The following is a 20,514-nucleotide window of genomic DNA, read 5'->3' as shown; positions in this document are numbered from 1 at the left end:
GAAAAGAAACAGAACGCTATGATCCAGACTATGGAATCTTTACAATGGAATTATTATTATCTCCAGAGTTGCAAGTTTGAGATGAGGATTTGAGGGAAAACAAACAGTGAAAAGAGTTTAAAGGAAGCTTCTCAGTTTTCTTTCGGGATCAAGACTTAGCAATGCTTTCAGAACCCAAGATGCCTATCTAGGGTTATCTACAAACTCTCTACACCTTCACCATCTGTGTACTTATAAGTCTGAAGCTGTTTGAAAACAAAACTAAACTTTATTCTACCAGGCATTCAGAAATTGATTTAGGATACCTTGGGGATCTTTGGACACATTATTCTGCTATCCATTTCAGACTGGATAGCAAGCGCACTTTTTTGCAGTTTGGCATTCTGTCTGAAATGCCACAAACAAGTCCCACATTAAAAGGGTGACCAAAACAGCTTCATAGCCTGCTCTCCTGATTCATATACCTGCCTAGAGCTTTAATTTGGCAATTTATAGGACCAGTATCTACAACATGATATGGATTTTCATCTCACAGAGAAGGAACTGGACTATTTCTTTAGTAGACAGTTTAGGGTCTCTGGCTCCACTCTAGCTTCTTGTGCCCAGCTCTTTCTCTACATAGCAGCCAAATTGATTCTTTTAAAAACACAAGCTTGATCAAGTCATTTCCCTACTCACATCCTTTAATGGCATCCCATTGCTGGTAGAAAACAATCTTAATTCCTTGCTGCACATACAGCACTGTATGTGGTCTGGCCTCTGCTCAGCACACCAGCTTTATTGTGTCCTCTTCTCTCCTCAGTGAAGATAGTTCACCCTGCTCCAACTACACCAATCTTGTCAATCTCCAAATACACCGTGATTATTTCCTTCCCCCCCAGGGAAGACAGCTTCCTCTTGGGGCTTCTTAAGAGAAATGAAAGGTTGGAATTTCCATGTCCGCTATGGATGAGTTGATAGGAGGAATCAGAGCACCTCTTCCCCACAATCTACCCCCACCCCCTGCCCACTTTTAAAGCAGTTCCCAGATTCTGTCCACAGAGCAGCAGGATGGGTGGACACTTTTTTGTCCTTCCTTCTCCAAATGTAAACAGTTGAAAACAATGAAAAAAATCTCACCCGCAGAGGCTGAGGAGCAGTACAAGTAATATCTGAGAATTACTAAGTATTATCATGAGAAGATATTTTAGAGAAAAAGTCCTAACTGATTTGGTTATTACACACACACATACACACACACACACACACACACACACACACACACACCCTTCACAGCTTTTAAAATATATTTATTAAATAGGTCTCCTGAAGGGAAAGGGGTCCCTCTTAATCTTGTATGTTGACTTGTTTATGTTCTTCCTTTCCTTTAGTCAGAACAAACAAAATCTTTGAGGCAGAAAACTAGGCTGTTTTGCTTATTATTATACCCGTAGCATGTAGAATAGTATTTGGCATGAAATAGGGCACTCAGAAAAAAATTGTTGAATGAAAGCACAGTAATTTCAGCAATTCCTTGAGAGTAAGTGCTGTAATTATCCCATAGCTTAGATTAAAAACCTGAGGCTAATGCATTTGTCTGAGATCATAGCTAGCCAGGGGTGGATCTGAGTTCAGGGTGTCCTTTTAAGCATTCTATGCCCTTAGTATCATGTTTCCTCTTTTAAAATATCAATTGAAGCTATTCTTTCCAGTCAATCCCATATTCTACCTGGATATGACCATCTTAGTACCTGACAAGTCCTCTAATTTTTCACTTATCCAATCCAGCTAGAAAGTTACTGGTAGAATAATTGGTAAACAGTGGTTTTGTCACGTCAACCTTCTGTATCAAAAGGTTGGTCCCTCTCCAAATGTTGCTGCCACCCTATAGAAATGAATGTTTCGGTCTGCAGCAATTCTATGCTTCCAAGTTTATTTCTGTTTGGTATCATCTTTTCTTAGGTTATCCAGCTACACAGACAATGTAACTCAGGCTTAGTGCTTAAGCATTTTAGTTTACAAAATGAATAAACTAGTAAGTAATTCTTTGATTTTTAAAATAGACTTGTTAAAGTCTTACAAAAGAAAAAATAACTGATAAAACTGAGGCTGAGCAAGTTAAGTAACATTAACTCATTAATGGAGTTTTTCTGTAGCCTTTTGACATGATGTTATAGTACAAGCCACAGCCACATAATGGTTAACTGTTAAACACATACACACACACACACACACACACCCACACACACACACACACATAAAAACTAAACCAGCAAGGAGGAGCTTCTGGTTCCAAGTGACTAATCTTTTCTATAACCTGCTTTATGCAACCCTCAGAGCCAAAGAAACTTTACCAGAGGATTAAAATTTATATAAACAAAGATCCCTTTATTTGCAGCTCTGATTTCCTGGAGAACAAGAAGCTCCAGCTTACGTGGGTGCAGAGCTTTATTTATATTGGTTACTCAATATATAATGTTTTTTTAAAAAAAATCTGCTGATTTTACAGTATTGAAACAGCAGTGAGCGGAGATGGTGGTGAATACTAAGGTAAAAGAAATTCATTTATTTGGGTTATTATGGGTTGCAATTTGGTCATTTTTGCTTGGAAAAAATATAAGCTAGGTTTAAAACTCATTTACAAACATAAGACCCTGTTAGGTTTTCTAATTAACTTGTCTATAATTTCCTGACAGTGACAATTCTTTGTAATGCAGGATCATATAAGAATAATAATGTTGGTTTTTCACAAACACAAACAAACACATGGGTATATACTTTGATTTGTTTTCAAATATGTAGTTACAAGTCGTTTGGAGTATTGGAAATGAGTCTAAATCAGAAAATATTGTTTCTGTTCTTTGTCCATGGCCTGAAAAATCTCTCTTTGTATATCCTGTTCCTCCAAGATCATCGCCGAAGTTTCTGATCAGGACCTATGGTGTCCATATTCCTTCCTCCCTCTCCTAAAATCCTAGCACATCACACACACACACACACACACACACACACACACACACACACACACCACTTTGGAGTTTTCTTTCAAAACTCAAAAATGAGTTGTTTTTTTAAAAGGCCAAATAACACAAAAGTGTAAAAGGAAAAAGTCAATTTGGTGCATATCTTCTTACATTTTTCTATGCTCATGTAAAAATTATATCAAATATATGTAATTATTTGTTTTTATGTACACATCTCCTCCCCTGGCTTTTAGCCACATAAATAGGATCATCATTATATCATTATATGCATGATTTGACTTGTTGCTGTGTTCATTGAACCATGTACTAGGGTCCTTCCTCTAGGTCAGCAAGTATATGTAAATCGTTCTTGGTCTATATATCCTTAGAAAGGAATGTGTCCATTTCTATAGAATAGATTTCTAAAAGTGAAATTACAAAATGAAAAGTGTACTGCAATTCACAAACCCACCATTTCTCTATTCCGTTGGAGATCATAAATCTCTTTAAATTTTGTTAATTTATTATATAAAAAAATAAGAGTTTGCATTGTTTTGAATTGCATATCACTGGCTATTAATGAGTTAGTATCTTTATAAAAGACTTTTTATAAATCTTTTTGTCCATTTGCATTTCCTCTTTTATGAACCCCAGTTCATACCTATGTTTGGTTTTTTTAATCATTTTGTAGGTTTGTTTTTTTTTATATTAGAGCTGTAAACCCCTGCCTCTTATACATATTTCAAACATTTTCTCCATATATTTTTTAACCTTATTTACAGTATTTTTCTTTTTGCCTTTGTGTAATTTGTATTATGAAGTTAACTGTAATTTTTTTCCCCATAATAGTTTCTTGGTCTTTTTGAAGTTTTTCCTGACCATAATGATATTTTCCAAATTTTTTTCAAGTATTTTTATTTTCTATATTAAAATCTTTAATCCATTACTCTTTTTATTTTCAAACATGATATTACCCAGGGCTATTTTCCTTCCAGATAATGATCTACTTATTATATCAAGATCATTTTTTAAGTAAGCTGTAGTTCTTCTGATGAGCTATTATTGAAGTGTTTATATTATATATTTTCATTTATACTGGGTCTAGTTATTGTGCTTTGTACCAATGAATTGTTTGCCTATTTTTTTGCTCATGACTTGCTGTTTTAATCAGATTAGCATAACAGAAGGTTTTAGTAATGGCAGTGTGGCAGGTACCTACAATCTTTTTCAATTTCAGGGCAGGATGAGGTGTTCTTTCTCCTGACCTCAAGCCTAGTGAGCATGACTTTAAATTTGCTCAGAGCGCTTTATATTTGTCCTTTGCAATTCGGAAGACACAGGGGACTGGTGTCTCACTCTTGCTTAAGAAGTCTAAAAGGTAAAAGGCAGTGTTTAAATCTGCCTGCCAGGAGGCAGAAGGAAGAGAGGGTCTATTTTAAAAGTATTGGCACCCCAGTCAATGGTGGGTCAGACCACCGGAGTTAATATTGGGTTGTTTTAGATATGGACTGATTGGATTATACGCAGCGGTGTTGAGACCTCAGTAGAAAAGGGATATAAAAGTATATGTTGAATCTCTAAATTTGAAGGAGAAATTATGTGTGACTAGTCAGATGAGGGGAATGGTGCATTTACCTTACCAAAGACACTGCAGGTGAGAGAATTGTGAATGAAAGGTGGGATCTCCAAAGACTCACAAAAGTGGCGATGAGAGTCAGTTTTAAATATCTGTCCTCGCCAAAAGAGGCAAGGATGACATTTCCTGCTTCATTAAGTCCTCCCTTACAAGTTTCACCTCTGGAGGAGACAGAAGCAGCGTGTTTAGTTGTGGGGGAAGAGATGGATATGTTGGGGTGGGGAAGGTTGGGAGAATCTGGGAAAGAAAATAGAGATAAACAACATGGACTCTTCCAATAGTAGGCTTTAGATATGTTGTAGTGGGAGGAAAGAAGCTTTAATTTAAATAAAATTCTTTTTTTAAATTAAAATTTATTGGGATGACAATGGTTAGTAAAATTACATAGGTTTCAAGTGTACAATTCTGTAATGCATCATCTATATTAGGGTTTCCAGGAAGGAATTCCTGCCCGTTCTCAGGATCTTTTTTCACTTTCCCGTTCTCGAATCCCAAGATATAAACTGTTTTCTGTTCTCCATGAGGAATCATTTCCACAAAGTGATGGCTGATACTACCAACCACCTGGGTTCAAGGAGCCGTTTTCCTGATTTGCTGACCAACTTTTCCTGGGATTCGGGAACAGGAAAGCGAATAGATTTCCTAAGAACAGGCAGGAATTCCCGCTTGAAAACCCTAATCTATATATCACACAGTTTGTTCACCATCCAGAGTCAGTTCTCCTTCCATCACCATATATTTGATCCTGTTTACCCCCTCATCTACCACCCCCTGACCCTCAAAGTGAATTGGATATATTAATCCAGAACAGAATCTTTTAATGGGATTAAACATTATCAGGGGGCTTTCTTTTTTTTTTTTGAAAAGCAACAGAAAGTTGACCTGTTTGAGATTCCATTTAGTGTCAGGAAAGGAACTGGCCCCAGAAAATTAATTTGATAAGCAGGGGAGGGAGAAGAATAAGGCTATTTTCTAATATCATCACATAAATCCTGTTTGTTCCAGACAATTGCTTGAATCCATTTCTAATGTAAATATTGTTTGTGAGCACAAGGGTGAATTGTTTCAACTTTAATGTCTTCTTTCAATAACACATCCCTTTCAGTAAACATTAGTCTTCTCAAAAAGATACCAGGATTATAATTTTGCCTTCCTGCAACCCTTTTTTCATTTCAGTATACTGTTGCTGGTTTTTCTACTTAAATATTTTCTAAACATAAATATTGTGCCATTTAACCTGAAGACATCTTTTGAATCATGGGAATAGATTTAACTTTAGAGGCATGCCATCTGCTCAACAAATTCAGAGTCTGGAGGCTTTAACTAGAAATAAATGTTAAAGATTTAATCAAAAGTCTTAGGGTTTATACAATGGAAATACAGCTAGGCAAAACCCAGAAGTAGTGCTCCAAAGAAGAAAGAAAAACTAACAGTTCTTAGAGTAGAAAGTGCATTATGAGAGCTATCAGTCCTGCATTCATAGCCCTAGGATTAATCCAGGACAGTTAATCAGTCAGATGTCAAGTGGTCTGGATGATGAATGACAGGAGGTCTAGAAGATGGGTGCCAGGTGGTCTGGTCACGTCTGGTGTTCTGGATAATGGATGTTAGACGGATATCACATGGTCTGGATATGTGAGCCCTTTAGGGGGTAATCAGAGGGTTATCTGGAGGTCTGGTGTAGGTCTAGGTTTTGACACACAGTGAACTGATATATATCCAGGCATTGACGCAAGATTGAAAAGTTCAAAATTTAAGTTCCCAAGCAAGTTAGGATAAGAATAGAATTGTTTCCTCATGCCTCAACCTTAATAATGTTAATAATTTTAGCAGCTTAATTAAAGTGATTCCATTTTATATATTCCCTATCTTCACTCTTTCATCACACCAATTCCATAGGAAGTGGAATTGTTAAGGACAGTCGAAACATCCAAATCAAATTTGGGCTCCTCTATGACAGAAGATTTTTAAAGTAGAATTTATCATTTATAATAATGATGATAAGTTCAGAGTTTTATATGGCATTTTAAATCTTCAAAATAGCCGTTGATTTCTTATAAATAAAATTGCATGTCCCATATTTGAAATGAGGACAGAAAGTGAAAAAAATGTATTAGGTGTTAATTTAATACAGCTTTGTAAAGGTGGAAGAAGGACAAGATGAAACTTTGGTTTGGCAATTTTCAGTTATTTTGTTTAGCAATAAAGGCAACAGGAGCTATCAATTATTGAAATTTGTAATATGTCAAGCTCTCTGACAGGCACTTTACATTATTTATCTCATTTTTTATTATATGCCATGTGGATATCTATTTTTTTTAGGACCCAGAAAGAGAATATTTAGATATCTCCTATGTGAATCAATTCTAGGAAGTTTAATGAGATCTACTGGAAAGAAAAGTGTGTAGATGGTAATAATACCTAAGCTTCTCTGAGGCAAAATTCCAGATAAAAACATATAGTAAAATATAACTATAATAATTACAACTAGTTTTTAGACGTGTAAATAATATATCCCGATGCCTCCCTGTATTCTAGATGGAATAAACAATTTACCTCAGCTTACTGGTCACGTACCCAAGATCATTTTGGGTAATAAAGCAGTGCATTACTCATTTTAGATGATTCAGCTCCTAAGTTCAAATATACCACAAAGGTCAACATGTACTAGAGACGTGTGAGATTCAAAAGATAACAAAGAGCCTCGGCACATTAAATCTTAAAAGAGCCACATTTAAGCCTTCATTAGATTGTTGTGCGAGGGTGTTTGCAATGACAAAGTACAAAATCTTCTTTTCTACACTCGAATATACTCTAGAAGACTAATCCTACATTCACAGCATTTTACCATTTGTAGCTATTAGATTGTCCTAAACATCTTGACCTGTGGGTTTACTTTTTTCTTATTTTTTACTCAGAAGTCTGAGAATCAAGGTGGGGCCAAATGTGAAAGTAATCAAGTTGTATAATGTTTTTAACACCTCATGCTTTGGTCAATGCTATATCCTAGTATTTTCGTTAATACTAACCACAGCTAAAATTTACTAAGTGTTGTAAATCTTACCAAGTATTTTTGTATTGCCAGGTATTATTATCTACTAAGTGATTTTTATGCACTATCTCTATCCTCATATATTTGTAAATCAAATATTATTATTTTTTCATATATAAATGAGGAAATTGAGGCTAAAAGAAGTTAAGAAATGGATACAAAGTTTTGAAAAAGAGCCAAGATCCTAACAAAGTTCTGCCTGATTCTAAAAACCCTGTCCTTTCCACTATACGAGTGGTCTTACTGTAGTAGCTTTCAGTGTCCTATTGATTTTTTTGTTCTTCAACATCACAATAGGAAATCCCTTAAATGTTTAATTTTACTTTAATATTATTAAAGTTAACCACACTTAGACAATATCTCCTGGTATAGACAGATACTAATTACAAACTCAAATTCAAATAAATTTCAGGAAACTGAGCTTGAATTTCCTGGGACTCAAAGGATTTGGTTCTGTTTCTTGGCTGCTTTTCCTTTCCAGTGGCCTTTCTGCAGGACGGTTCTGGAAAAAGTGGGTTCCTAAGGATTCAATACAGTTTCAGGAAACCTGATGGAACTTCAGAGAAACAAATGATTTCTATTGTCTTGCTTTTTTCCCAATTTTGTCCTGCTAGCCTTCTCTACCCTGTTGACCCAGGTTAACATTTAGGATCTTTATAACCAGAGTAGATTTGGTGCTTTAAATTCTGATGATGTCTAGCTATGTGCAGGAAAATGGTTCCAAATTTATGTGGGCCCCAAAGCCTGACCAGAGAAATTATAATCTAACCAGGACTCCTTTATGCTTTTTCCCTCTGTTCCTCCTTTTTCTTTTCCTTGTAGCTGACCCCTCACCATTTTTTCTTGTTTCCAGGTGCCTATCCCATTCTCCTCGGGTTTTATTCGTAGCTAGCTGTTAAATAACTTGAACTAGAGTATTAGTTGATAATGATAAGGATTTCCCCTTCAAGAGGGATTTGTCTTTTAATGAGAAACTCTTGAACTAAAAGGCCCTTAAAATGCAAAATGATGAATTTCAAATTATAGAAAGTGATGGCGATTAATTCTGGACAGGGGTTCTGCTCAAGATCTGTTGTGTTGCTTGTTCAGATAATTCATATTTCTGAAAGTGGAAGCACATATTCCATAAAGGGAAGTGAATTATCCCTTTATGAATACAAGAATACTGTTTTATCACAATGATAGCTGTGGGTGGGACCCCAGCCTCCTAGCCTTTATGTAAGCCCATAGTAATTATTTCAACATTTCAATTACATAGGCCCCAAATCCACATGTTTATAGGATAATCAGGGCATTGTGCCTGTGAAGATGAAGAGATTTTAAAATTGAAGTCTACAATTTTCCTGACAAAATTAATTTTCCTTTTTATAATGCTTGTCCATAATTTCAATTTTTAAAGTACTGAATTTATTAATATGTAGTTTGCTATATATGTGGTAACATTTGTGGCCCCTTAAATTCTATCCGTTCTGAATTTTAGAATTTGCTCTCTCTCTTCTACTTACAACCCAGGTAAACTCTACCAGATATGTTATTTCTATATTGTTTGCTATTTCCTTTTTAGAATTCGTGTGCCACTTCTCACTGATCATAACCTTTGTTCTAAATAATAAAATGAATGTTCCCACATCAAAGTGGGTGGAGTTTTTTGAAACTGTATCTTGTATAATTCTGTCAGAACTTTGTAATTATAGAAGAGATTGTGCAAGACAAGTGCCTTTGTGTCATTGGTTACTGGACTAGGAAGGGTATCTAGTGATATGAATCCTACATAGGATTTGGGTAGATTATTTTCATTATTTTACTTCCCTTTTTGTTTGTTTGAATTTTTTCCCGCATTGTTTTGAGCTCACCTTTGTTCCCTACTTTTATCTTTGTTCTCCCTCTCTTTTTAAATCCTGTTTATTTGCTATTAATAACAAAGGTACGCACTGTTATGCCAGACCATTCTTTTGTTTGTGTATAGTTACCATGGCTATAATATCTACCACTGATTGAACACCAAAGATGTGCGAGGTGCTTTGCATATTTTATTCCTACTCTTTAACACATTTAACAAAACCTTGCAACTGTTATCTTTGTTTTACAAAGGGAGCTCAAGATGTTACACTATTAACTTTATCACACTGTATTAAATCTTAACTTCATATTAAAATTTACTCATTCATTTATTTGTTTATTACTCAGGAAATACATTTATTTAAACAGTAGTTATTGAGCACCTGTTATGTGCAAGTAATGGGCTTAACTATTGTGGAGATTATAGAGATAACTCAGACATCCCTGTCTTCAGGTACTTTTCAGGCTAGATGAGGAAATAACACCTCTGTACATATAACCAAAATACGAGGTAGAAGCCATCAACTTCTTCAAGGTAGTCTTGATACCTGAACCACTAAGATAATATCAAACACAAAAGTGAGCTCAATAAACATTTGTTGAGTGACTGAGTGAATGTTTGCATAAACTGATATCAGATGAGTAATACAGATAGGAGTCTATGTAAATTCAGAGCAGAGCTGAAAGTTTTGTGAGAGATTCCTTAGAGAATGTGGCATTTGAGAAGACATAATGTGGTGTAGACACCCAGAGGGTAAGGGGAAAATATTGCAAAGTGAGCAAATTGTCCAGGCAAGGGTATGAAGGTGGGTGAGTGTGAGTATGAAATATATAGAAGGTTAATGTACATGGAGAGCAGTAGCAATGTGGATGAAAATGTGGTCTGAAGTCACATGAGAAAGACCTCAAGGGACTGGCAACTGGATATGGGCCTATTCATTCAGCAGTTTTCACTTCACCATAAAAGAAAAAAAATTTAAATATTTCAGCTGAGTCAGGAGCAGGATTTAATTTATTTTTGTTTTTAAACAACACTATCTCATTTCAGAAATCTAATGCAAAAAGAGATTGCTTAACAAGGATCGTTACTACTGCTGGTTTTCTAATGTTCAGAACCATAACTTTATCATTAGCTGTTTACAATTAACAAGTTTTCAGCTCCCATTTTCTTCTTTGTTCTCAAACTCATGTCATAAATATAAGCAAAATACATCGCTTTTTAAAAGAAAAATCTATAGCAAGAATATTTCATTTTATAAGACGTTGTCTTTTTATTATGGGATCTTAGTTACTATTAAATTTAAAACCATTTTAACATTACAATCTATAGGTACTGGCAACAAACGTGATACACAGACTCAAATATTCAGGCTAGAAATGAAAAAGATATTAAATTATACAGGAAATCACTAGAGTATTTATACATAAGCAGTAAGAACTGTACAAATACATTGGCCTCCAAAGGGGTAAGTAATTCAATGGTTCTCTGTTTAAAATCTCAACTGTATTCCTCTTGCCATATGTATCAGGTTGCACATGTGGCAGTGTTACATTTCCGTTTTTCCACCTGAGGCCTGGAAACATGGAATAAACATGAAAGACTAGTCTTAGATGCAGGGTTGGATACAGCTATATGACACAAAATATCTCATATTGATGAAAACTAAAGGAAATGTTTTCACATCAGTTACTCATTGTTTTGATTTGGAATCATCTGGATGACTGACAGACTTTTTTTTTGGCACCTCGAAGATGCTGCAGAATCAAGTTTTGACCAGGAGATCATATAACAAACCTTCCATTATAACAATGTTGAATTTTGCAGTATGATCCTTTCTTTGGAAATTCAGAATATATTCCAGATAATAATAGTAAAGTGTGTTTGTCTTATATTCTTCTAAATCTCTTTGATGGTGGGGTAATAGTAGAGTAGAGTAAAGGGGGTCAAATATATGGTGATGGAAAGAGAACTGACTCTGGGTGGTGAGCACACAATGTAACATATATATGATGTATTATAGAATTGTACTCTTGAAACCTCTGTAATTTTACTAACCATTGTCACCACAATAAATTTAATTTAAAAATAATCTATTTCCTGATATATAAAAGGGATTTAGAATGTAAAATATTTATGTAATCTGAAAAATAAGGAACTAAAAATATATATCTTCATTTCCTACATTGTTCCAATAAGAATTAAGCAGTATAGGTTAATTTTTGTTAGTTCCCTGAGATAATTGAATCAGGAGTATTACAAAGTCTCAAGGGTAATTCCACTCTGACTATTGTAGTGTGGGAGTTCTATTACTCTTAGCATAAATATGTAAACATTACCATCTTCCTGCCACCTACTTGGTTCCTATGCTTTCAATAATTTTAGTGACAGGACTAGGTGAAATGTTAAAACCAAAAGACTTTTTATGTCAATGGTATTAATATTCACCACATTCTTTCAACCATCTGGAACAATCACATATAATATTATAGGTAAGTCAGAAATAACTATGATTAAATCATTTCAATGTTAACTTCTGTTTTTGTTTACAGAATATATTTATATTAACTCTATATTTTTATACTACCTTTTTGTTTCAATGTACTTGCAAAGTGGTATTGGAAATAGATACAGAATAATGGCATTGCTTTCTTTTTGCTGATGATTAGGAAAGACAGGGAAATGTTTTCATTTTCAGTGCAATATAAATCAAAATGTTGGTGAAACTTTGGGTAAGTGTAAAGTGGGAAAGAGACATAGGTGTGAGATTATGTCCAGAAGCCAGTGGACATACATAACCTGGGGCAAAATGCAATGGATTTTATCTCTACGTATCTACTTTGTGTGGGGAATACTTCATTATCTGTATCTCTGTGTAGAGATAGACTAAGAGTAAATATTTTAACATTTGTGACACTTTAAGGTGTTTATTGTCATATTTCCTCCCAAATACAGAAAATCCTTCTTGCAGAATCAAGTGAACTGGATATCTGTTGAGTATAAATGTGTACTGACAAACCAATTATACTTTGGGACCTAATTACCTGGTCTATATATCACTATTATTTATACTATCTATTCAGATTTTGCGTGTGTAGTAAGCATGGCTTAATGTGCATTTCCAAAGAATGGCTTAATGCTTTCATGGACTAAGCCAGTAATTCATACACTGGCCAAAAATTCTAAAAGTCAATAAATGTTTCCTGAAAAACACCAGGAATTAGAATTTGACCCAAACATTTCACACTAATAAATTTAAATCAATGAAAAAAAACACCATGGGTCAGATTGGGAAATTTCAAAGGGATATCTGTCCCAAGCTATGGTTGACATATGCTTGGAGCAAAGTGTAAAATACCCTATGTGCTAAATGTCTGAGTGGTACTTTGATAATTGTTCTCAAGGACTGTAATAGGATTTAAAATTATTCTAACTAAATTGTTATTTGTGTTAGCTAGAAGGGCCATTATTCTACTTAAAATAAATATTATGATCTTTTATGTTGGTTGGTTTCATAATTATGATTTCACTGACTTTCAGGTGCTTTTTCCTCCATTGATTTTCCAGGCAGATGAGTCCAGCCTGCCCACCAGCTAGTAACAAGCTCTAGTTTAAAGCTACTGACCACTTACAAATGTGCACACATATACTGAAATTCTTGACTTTAAGAGAGTTTAACAGTGATGACCTTAGGCCAAACTGTAACTCTTAAAATTTCTCTTTTAAAACATCTTAGTTTCAAGGGCTTTTTAAAATGATCCTTGCTTCCAGCTTTTAACATTCATCTGTGGAGATGTGTGAGTTCCTACAGGTAGCTCTTAGTGATTATAGCTTAAAACCCATGGAGTTATACTTTCAGCTACCCTCTGATATCTGCGAGGTAGATATTTGCTGCTGAGCATAAAAAGGTGGCTGGGGGGGGCAAGTGTGTGATCTTTTTGCCTCAGTCATGAATATAAAATACTTATTTTTTGGTACGGCTTGTAAAGTCAGTTCATTACCTCTTAATCCCATCTCAGACAAGTATACCTAAAAGTTGAAGAAGATCTCAAATGAGATGATTGTGCTTTGAGAGAAATATGGTATTGAATAAAAAATGTATACCAGTCTTATTTTTTTAAAGGTGTTTAAAATTTGAGAAATTTTCTACGTAGACTTTATCAGCTTTTTATGAAATTCATAGAATATTACATGGTTGAACAGCTCAGCGTGATAAGTTCTCCCTCCCCTTTAAAAAAATGACCAAATATATTGATTTCAGGAAACATAAAAATCAATTTGAAGAAGGTTTTACATGTATTTCTAACAATTTAAAGTAAGAGATTGTGTTGACTAGCATAAAAATCATTTGGTAACAAATAATGGTATGTACTATTCTTTTTCTGAGTGAAGTTCACCTCATAATAAATTAATATCCATAAAGACACACTGAGTAAAAGTGCTTAGCAAATGTCTATATCTAATGAAAGAAAAGATCAAGACATAGACAGAAATACTAGGTAATACTGCTAATTTTCCTGTCATCCTTCAATTGTTCTGCTAGTTTACCAGACACTTCATGTCAGTTTTAAAGTTGTTTTTATCCAGAAAAAAATTTGAAAATTGCAGTCAATTCTGAGAAGATCCTATAAACTAGATAAACCCTGAAATGATGAAGAAAATTCTTCTGATAATTCTTATTATGTATTGTACATAGGTGCTGTAGAAATCTTTACACATTGCCACACACCTCCACCTCGACAAAAATATTCTAAAGGAAAATAAAGACGATGCAGATAATTCTGAAAAGAATTCTAATATGACTTAAAGCAAACTGTTTTCAAAAGAAAATTTAGTTCTCCTTGGTCTTAAAGAGTATAAATTCCATTCCACAAGCCCATGTTAAGTCCAAACTGATTTAGGTACACACATCCTCATATTATTTATGACTTATGCATGAATCTGGACTTAAGAATCCTTTAAATACATGAAGAATTATAGTTTCAGAGGCTTTCCACTTGAAAGCTGTAATTACTGCTAACACTTTCACCTGACTTAGTTTTTAGACTTCCTCCAAATGACCAACCATTTAAATGACATGACACCTTTCAAAATAAGCCTTCCTTGGAAATCCTTATGCACATGCTATCCATTGAAAACATGTTCAAGAAGTATTAATATTCATTTACATTTAGAGCAGATCAGAAGTAACCTCATGAAGAATATTTTTTTTATAATTCTGTTTTCTTAACAAAACAGTTATCAAGTTAGAAAGAATCACCTAAGAACAAACGGCTTTGTAACTAGTTCTTCTAAATTTAACTTTTTAAAAATTTTCATTTCTCCCTGATTATTCCTATACATTTTTATTTCTAGAAGGTGACATAAAAGTTTTAGATACTGCCAGAGCCCTCTGAGAAAAAGAATATATGAAAATATACCAAAAAATTCCACCTGATATGAAATATACACTTTAAGTTTCTCCAATTTGTTTAAGAATCAGGTTAATATAGTAGAAATTACTACCTTTTGGTTTTTCCCGCTTCCTGTTCTGCCTTCGCTGCTTTAAGTTCCAACAGCATATTTCTTGACAAAACTGGAACTATCCATTTCTGTTTGTTAGAAGTTTCATCAGAAGCATTTATCAGCCACTGGCATTATTCTTTAAAGAACACATGATTCAAGGAACAGTTGAATAGCTTAATGTACTGTTCTCAAGGATGATTTCGTCAGAACTCTAAAGGCACAAGGGTTGTTAGTTATGTAGCAGTATTTAATTCTATTTTTCCCATATTTTACAAAAGAAACAAGATTTAAAGTTACTAACCTTTCAATGAGTGTAGCTTTCAGAGGGCTTAATGCAACAGAGAGCATGATGAGAACTGCTGGCAGCTTCAGAGTGCACACTGCTTCTCAAATGTTCTGAAAATAGTAATTCAGCACTGAAATCAAGAAATTTCTTTTAGCTCTAATTGAAGGAATTTGAAAGTAGAGCCTACTTTAAAAATCTTTTTAAAAAACAGAACCTCCAAGAATTATAATTTTGTTGACATAGTCCCTTAATACTGTTCACACAATTTTCAAATATTTTCAAAATTTTCACTTTCCCAATCTCCTTCTCTACACAATCTGGAAAATTGATATTATAGTACATTTTACCTTTACTCTTCCTTTAATCTCAAGTCTGCTCTTCCCTAAATAAGTAATACTTTACCAGAAACAGGAAATTTTTTACTTTTTAATGTTTCAGTATCAGCAATATAAGAAAATGCCTTTGATAGCAAGAAAGCTTCATGAAAAATCCCAAGCTTGCATCCACTGGAGTATTTACCTCCAATTTACTAACCAGTAATCCAGCTTTTATATACCCTTTCCACCTTCCCCAGCTCTGACATCAGGCAGCTCAGAGAGACTCTGTCATCATTTCCATCCCTGTAGATAGAAACTGCCTCTTAGACAGCAGTAGCAGATGGGTCATTATTACATTAACGTATCAGTGAGTATTAATATAGGAGCTACAGATTGTGTGCAGTTAATGGTGTGTCACACTCAGCAGAAGTTTAAATTTGCCATCTTTGTAAAATAACAGAGTGGGTTTTGAAGGACTAAATAGTATGTTCTAGTAAGGAATTGATTTTAAAAAGCAATTAAGAATAAAAACAAATGTGTTTATATACAAGGAGTGAAGCCAGGGACATTGAGAATCTAGTTGAACCCCAATAATCCCAATCGTTTAATAGCATTGAGTAGAAGACTGAGGTATAAGGGCATGTGTATAAAAAATGACACAAAAGAGAGCCAAAAAACATTTATAATGAAGAGAGGGAGGGAGGATTAAAGGCATAAAAACAATAATTGTCAATTCACAAATTCATTTGTTAGCATTTAAATAGAGACACATCGCTAGCTGCACTTTATTTAAGCACTTTTTCCATTATAACATAGAAACATCGCAATTACTTTTTAAGTAACCAACTTATTCTTTATTTTTCCCAACTTGTTCTGTTTTTCTTGTATGTCTAAGCTTTATTTAAGTTAATATTCTAAATTATGACAACTTAATACCATAGATAGCAACTAAAACAAATTACAACTGTCAGTGAAAATGTACATGTCTGTGTAATCTAAAAAAAAAGAAAGTGGAAGTTCTCCAGTAAGAAAATTTATTCCACTGATTTCATATACTTCTTTAAAGCTGAATAATATCATTTGATGGGTGTTTAGTAGATATTTCAGGAGAGAAGAAAGAAATTTTTTAAAAGTCCTGTTCTACTTATTCAGTGATTCTGCAATTATAATCTCAGTGAAATTAACTGATATTCTGAAAGAAAAGAAAACATGAAATAAAATCAAACAATTTGGGTAAGAATAATGATTTCCTTTAAGAAGATAATTAATGCATTTAACAAAGTGTAATCAATGATTCAGAAATAATACAGAAGCTCAGAAATGTTAAATAAGATGTTAAATAACTTGTCCATATCATACATCTAGTTCGCGATGAATGACTCCTGGATTAAAATTTAGCTTTGCTGATACATGGTTTAGTGTTTATTTAGACCAAAATGCCTGCTTTTTCTTTAACACTATATTTATTTATTTTGACATTCAATGTTATTCTATATTAGTTTCAAGTCTACAGCATAGTGGTTAGACATTTATATAGTTTAAGAAGTGATCCGTCTGACTAGTCTAGTACCTACCTGGCACTATGCAAAGCTGTATAAAAAATTGCTTGGCTAACTTGATATAATACTTTGGCTCCCTGGGATACTGATACCAATTTTATGCAAGTCCCAAGTAAAAGGCAAAACTGGCAAGCACCTACTAATTTAAGATGCAGAGAATTATTTTGAATATTTCAGAAGTAATCTTTTTTAAAAATTTAATTTTTATTCGTTTTTTTCTAGTGTTATGCACTGGTTTTTTGCCTCACTTGTTCACATGATTTTGGGGTGTAAATCAGAATTTATCAGCTCTGCTTTCTCCTTCACACACAACAGCATTAGCCAACTGGATTACATGAAGGAATTCTTTGTAATCTTCCTACTCTAATGAAAAAAATACCCCTAACAGCAGGTTTACAGGGCTACTTTCTTCTGTTTGGCTTGAAACCAATCACTCCTTTGGGTCAATATAGGCAAAACTGAGTTCATTACCTCAAGGTGTTCACATTAGAATACACAATTGTCTACCTGTAAACAGATGGAAAATAAGATATTGTGTGTGTGTGTGTGTGTGTGTGTGTGTGTGTGTGTGTGTGTGTGTGTATATTAGGGTTTAGAAGGAAAGAGTTGGAGAAAGACTAAAAGAAATTACCGGTGAGACAACTACTGCTTTGGGTGTAGGGCAGATGATGGCTTGCTCCTGCAAATATCTAGTATATGACCTTAAGCTAATTTTGTCATGATTTTGGTTTCAGTGTTCTCATCTGAATAATAATGGAATCATCTAATCCATCCCTGTCTTTTTACACAGAAAAAAACATCAGGTTAGAAACAGGAGAGGAGAATGTGAGAGGACCAAGAGGAGAAGCAATCATTAGGCATTTAATCTCACTTGTTACCAATTGCCCACCTTAAGATTTTGACCTTGACTCCTATGTGCCTATGGTGGAAATGCAGAGCTTCTTAAAGGAGGTCTGCTTGTTTCATGTTAGACCTCTGCTCTTTTACTCTCCTGTTTGGAATGCCTTCTCCCCTCACTCTAGCTGTCTAAACTCTACCTTTCAAGTTCAACTTGAGTGGTGCCTAATCGTGAAAACTTTTCTGATTCCCTAAGTAAAAAGAGATTTTTATTTCCTTTAATAGTAGTAACTAATATTTTTTGAGTACTTTCTATCCAGGCATGATGCTAAGATCACTGCACATATTTGCTCATTTGATTCTCACAGCAAACCTCTGAGGTGGGTACTCTTATTGATAAGGAAATTGAGGGTAGATAATTTTTCCAAGGCCACATAGCTAAAAGTTGTGCATCAGGGTTAGAATCAAGACAGTTTGGCTCCAGAACCTACACTCTTACCCCTTAGTCTATGCATTGGCATGACATAACTTTGAATTATAGTTACAGCTGTAGCTATCTTATTTATTAGACGATAGACTTTGCAAAGATAGGAATCACATCTTCTAAAGCTACCTATCTTCCAAGCATCTAGAAAACATTTCTGTGTATATTAGGTATATAATATATATTGATTGAACAAATCTGATAGAAGAAGGATGATGAGGAGATATATGCCATCAAATACAGGAGAAAGAATTATTATGTTTTTGGCATAAATCACATACAGATATTGATGTTCTTCCGTATAAATTCATATTATCCAATCTGACTCATTCTAGCAATCAATGCCATTCACAAACTTTTTTACTCATTTCCATTTAACTTTCTGTTTTAATCTCCATTATGACTGTTTTGAACTATTTTTCATTCTGCTGGGGTCTTCCAGCCTGTCCATGACCAATTTGTTTTCTGTTGACAAACGTGCTTTGCCCAGTGATAATGTGGTAGTCATTCCACACATTCGCTCAACTTCTTACCCCTAAATTTCTTCAGATTTCTTTCAACTTTGCTATTTCTAGCACAAGCACATACTTAACTCATACAAAGAATATCCACATGAACATATGAGGTCTGACAACTAAGTTCACAAATTTGTTGCACGGATGTTGCTAACCTTTTTGGATATCAGAGGGATTATTCATTATGAATTTGTACCAGCTAGACAAACAATTAACCAAGTTTACTATTTGGAAGGGCTGAAAAGGCTGCGTGAAAAAGATAGATGACCTGAACTTTTCGCCAACAGTTCATGGCTCTTGTGTCATGACAATGAACCAGCTCACATGGCACTGTCCCAGAAGGAGTTTTTAACAAGTAAACAAACAACTGTAATGGGACACCCTCCCTACTCACCTGATCTGGCCCCCAATCACTTCTTTCTTTACCCAAAGATAAAGGAAATATTGAAAGGAAGACATTTTAATGACATTCAGGACATCAAGGGTAATACAATGACAGCTCTGATAACCATTCCAGAAAATGAGTTCCAAAATTGCTTTGAAGGGTAGACTAGGCACAGGCATTGGTGCATAGCTTCCCAAGGGGAGTACTTTGAAGGTGACCATAGTGATATTCAGCAATGAAGTATGGAGCAACTTTTCTAGAATGAGTTGGTGAACATTGTCAGACCTCACATAAAGACTTGTACAATTGTGTATAGCCAACCTCTCTAGTAAGAGAATATGTTAAACAGCAAAATTATGAATTTCTGTCTTTGGGGAGGATGTTTAATTGTGGTAGGGAGAATTATAACAGACTCCATGTTTTTGCTGAATTGGGTCTTGGACCCAATCTAGAAACTAACCTTCTAGCAAAAAGCAAATAGGAAAATACAAAAAAACTACAAAACAAATGCAATAAATACAGAAACAAATAAAATGATGACACCACCAAAAACAGTGAAGACTTTTCTATTGCTTCAGCTTAGTAAAGAACACACAGGTGACCAACTAAAAGTCAAAAAGTACTCAGGACAGATAGACTTGAGCAAATACAACGGAACTGCAAATAGAGACACTTGTCACTCCTGGTTAATAATTAGAAAGGTAACAAGTTCTTTTATAAGTTTAGTTTTACCTTAAGTTAGTGAGCTAAGACAGAGCATGGATTTATCGAAAAACACATTCAAAGATAACATGACATTGTATAAGGTTTAGAAGTCAAATACATTAGGGAAAAACAAAACATTATTGATATAAGAACCCATGATAAGAGATTATCTAAAGTTGATAATAGAGAGGAAAAAAAATTTTCCAAGAAGAAAAATAAATGATTATTTCAGTACTGATCAGTGTTGGTCAGAGTAGAAGATGGTGTTGGACTAGAATTGGAGGTTTCAGTGTAAACCCATGTTTACTATCTATACATTTACCTATATCTGTATTATTAATCTATATTTGTAAGTACAGATATATATTTCCTGAGTGTACATATATCTCTATCTCTACTCTAGTTTCTAATTATTACTGACCACTAAAGGAACCAACATTTTCTGGAAAAAGGG

General features: G+C 34.3%; 2 protein-coding genes across 7 annotated transcripts in view; one reads left to right on the top strand and one right to left on the bottom strand.

The window, feature by feature from the left end:
- Positions 1–2,371: 2,371 nt before the first annotated feature.
- SLCO1A2 (solute carrier organic anion transporter family member 1A2) overlaps positions 2,372–20,514 on the top strand; it is a 64,498-nt gene continuing 46,355 nt past the window's right edge. For 5 of the 6 annotated variants that reach the window (XM_074325943.2, XM_074325945.2, XM_074325942.2 and 2 more), the window contains exon 1: positions 2,372–2,529. The gene's annotated coding sequence lies outside the window, so the exon portion shown is untranslated. The remainder of the gene's footprint in view (positions 2,530–20,514) is intronic. The other variant, XM_074325947.2, reaches the window with a different exon arrangement.
- Positions 10,405–18,972, bottom strand: IAPP (islet amyloid polypeptide). The gene is given in 4 exon segments (XM_074324906.2): positions 10,405–10,997; positions 10,999–11,043; positions 15,274–15,355; positions 18,933–18,972. Coding segments are annotated over 4 exon segments (306 nt in total). The 3' UTR covers positions 10,405–10,858.

The sequence above is a fragment of the Rhinolophus sinicus genome, chromosome 1 (assembly GCF_057876585.1).
Source record: "Rhinolophus sinicus isolate RSI-liver-muscle chromosome 1, RSI-T2T, whole genome shotgun sequence".
NCBI lineage: Eukaryota > Metazoa > Chordata > Mammalia > Chiroptera > Rhinolophidae > Rhinolophus > Rhinolophus sinicus.
Note: the sequence above shows the minus strand (reverse complement) of the source record. Positions and strands in the feature narration are given on the sequence as shown.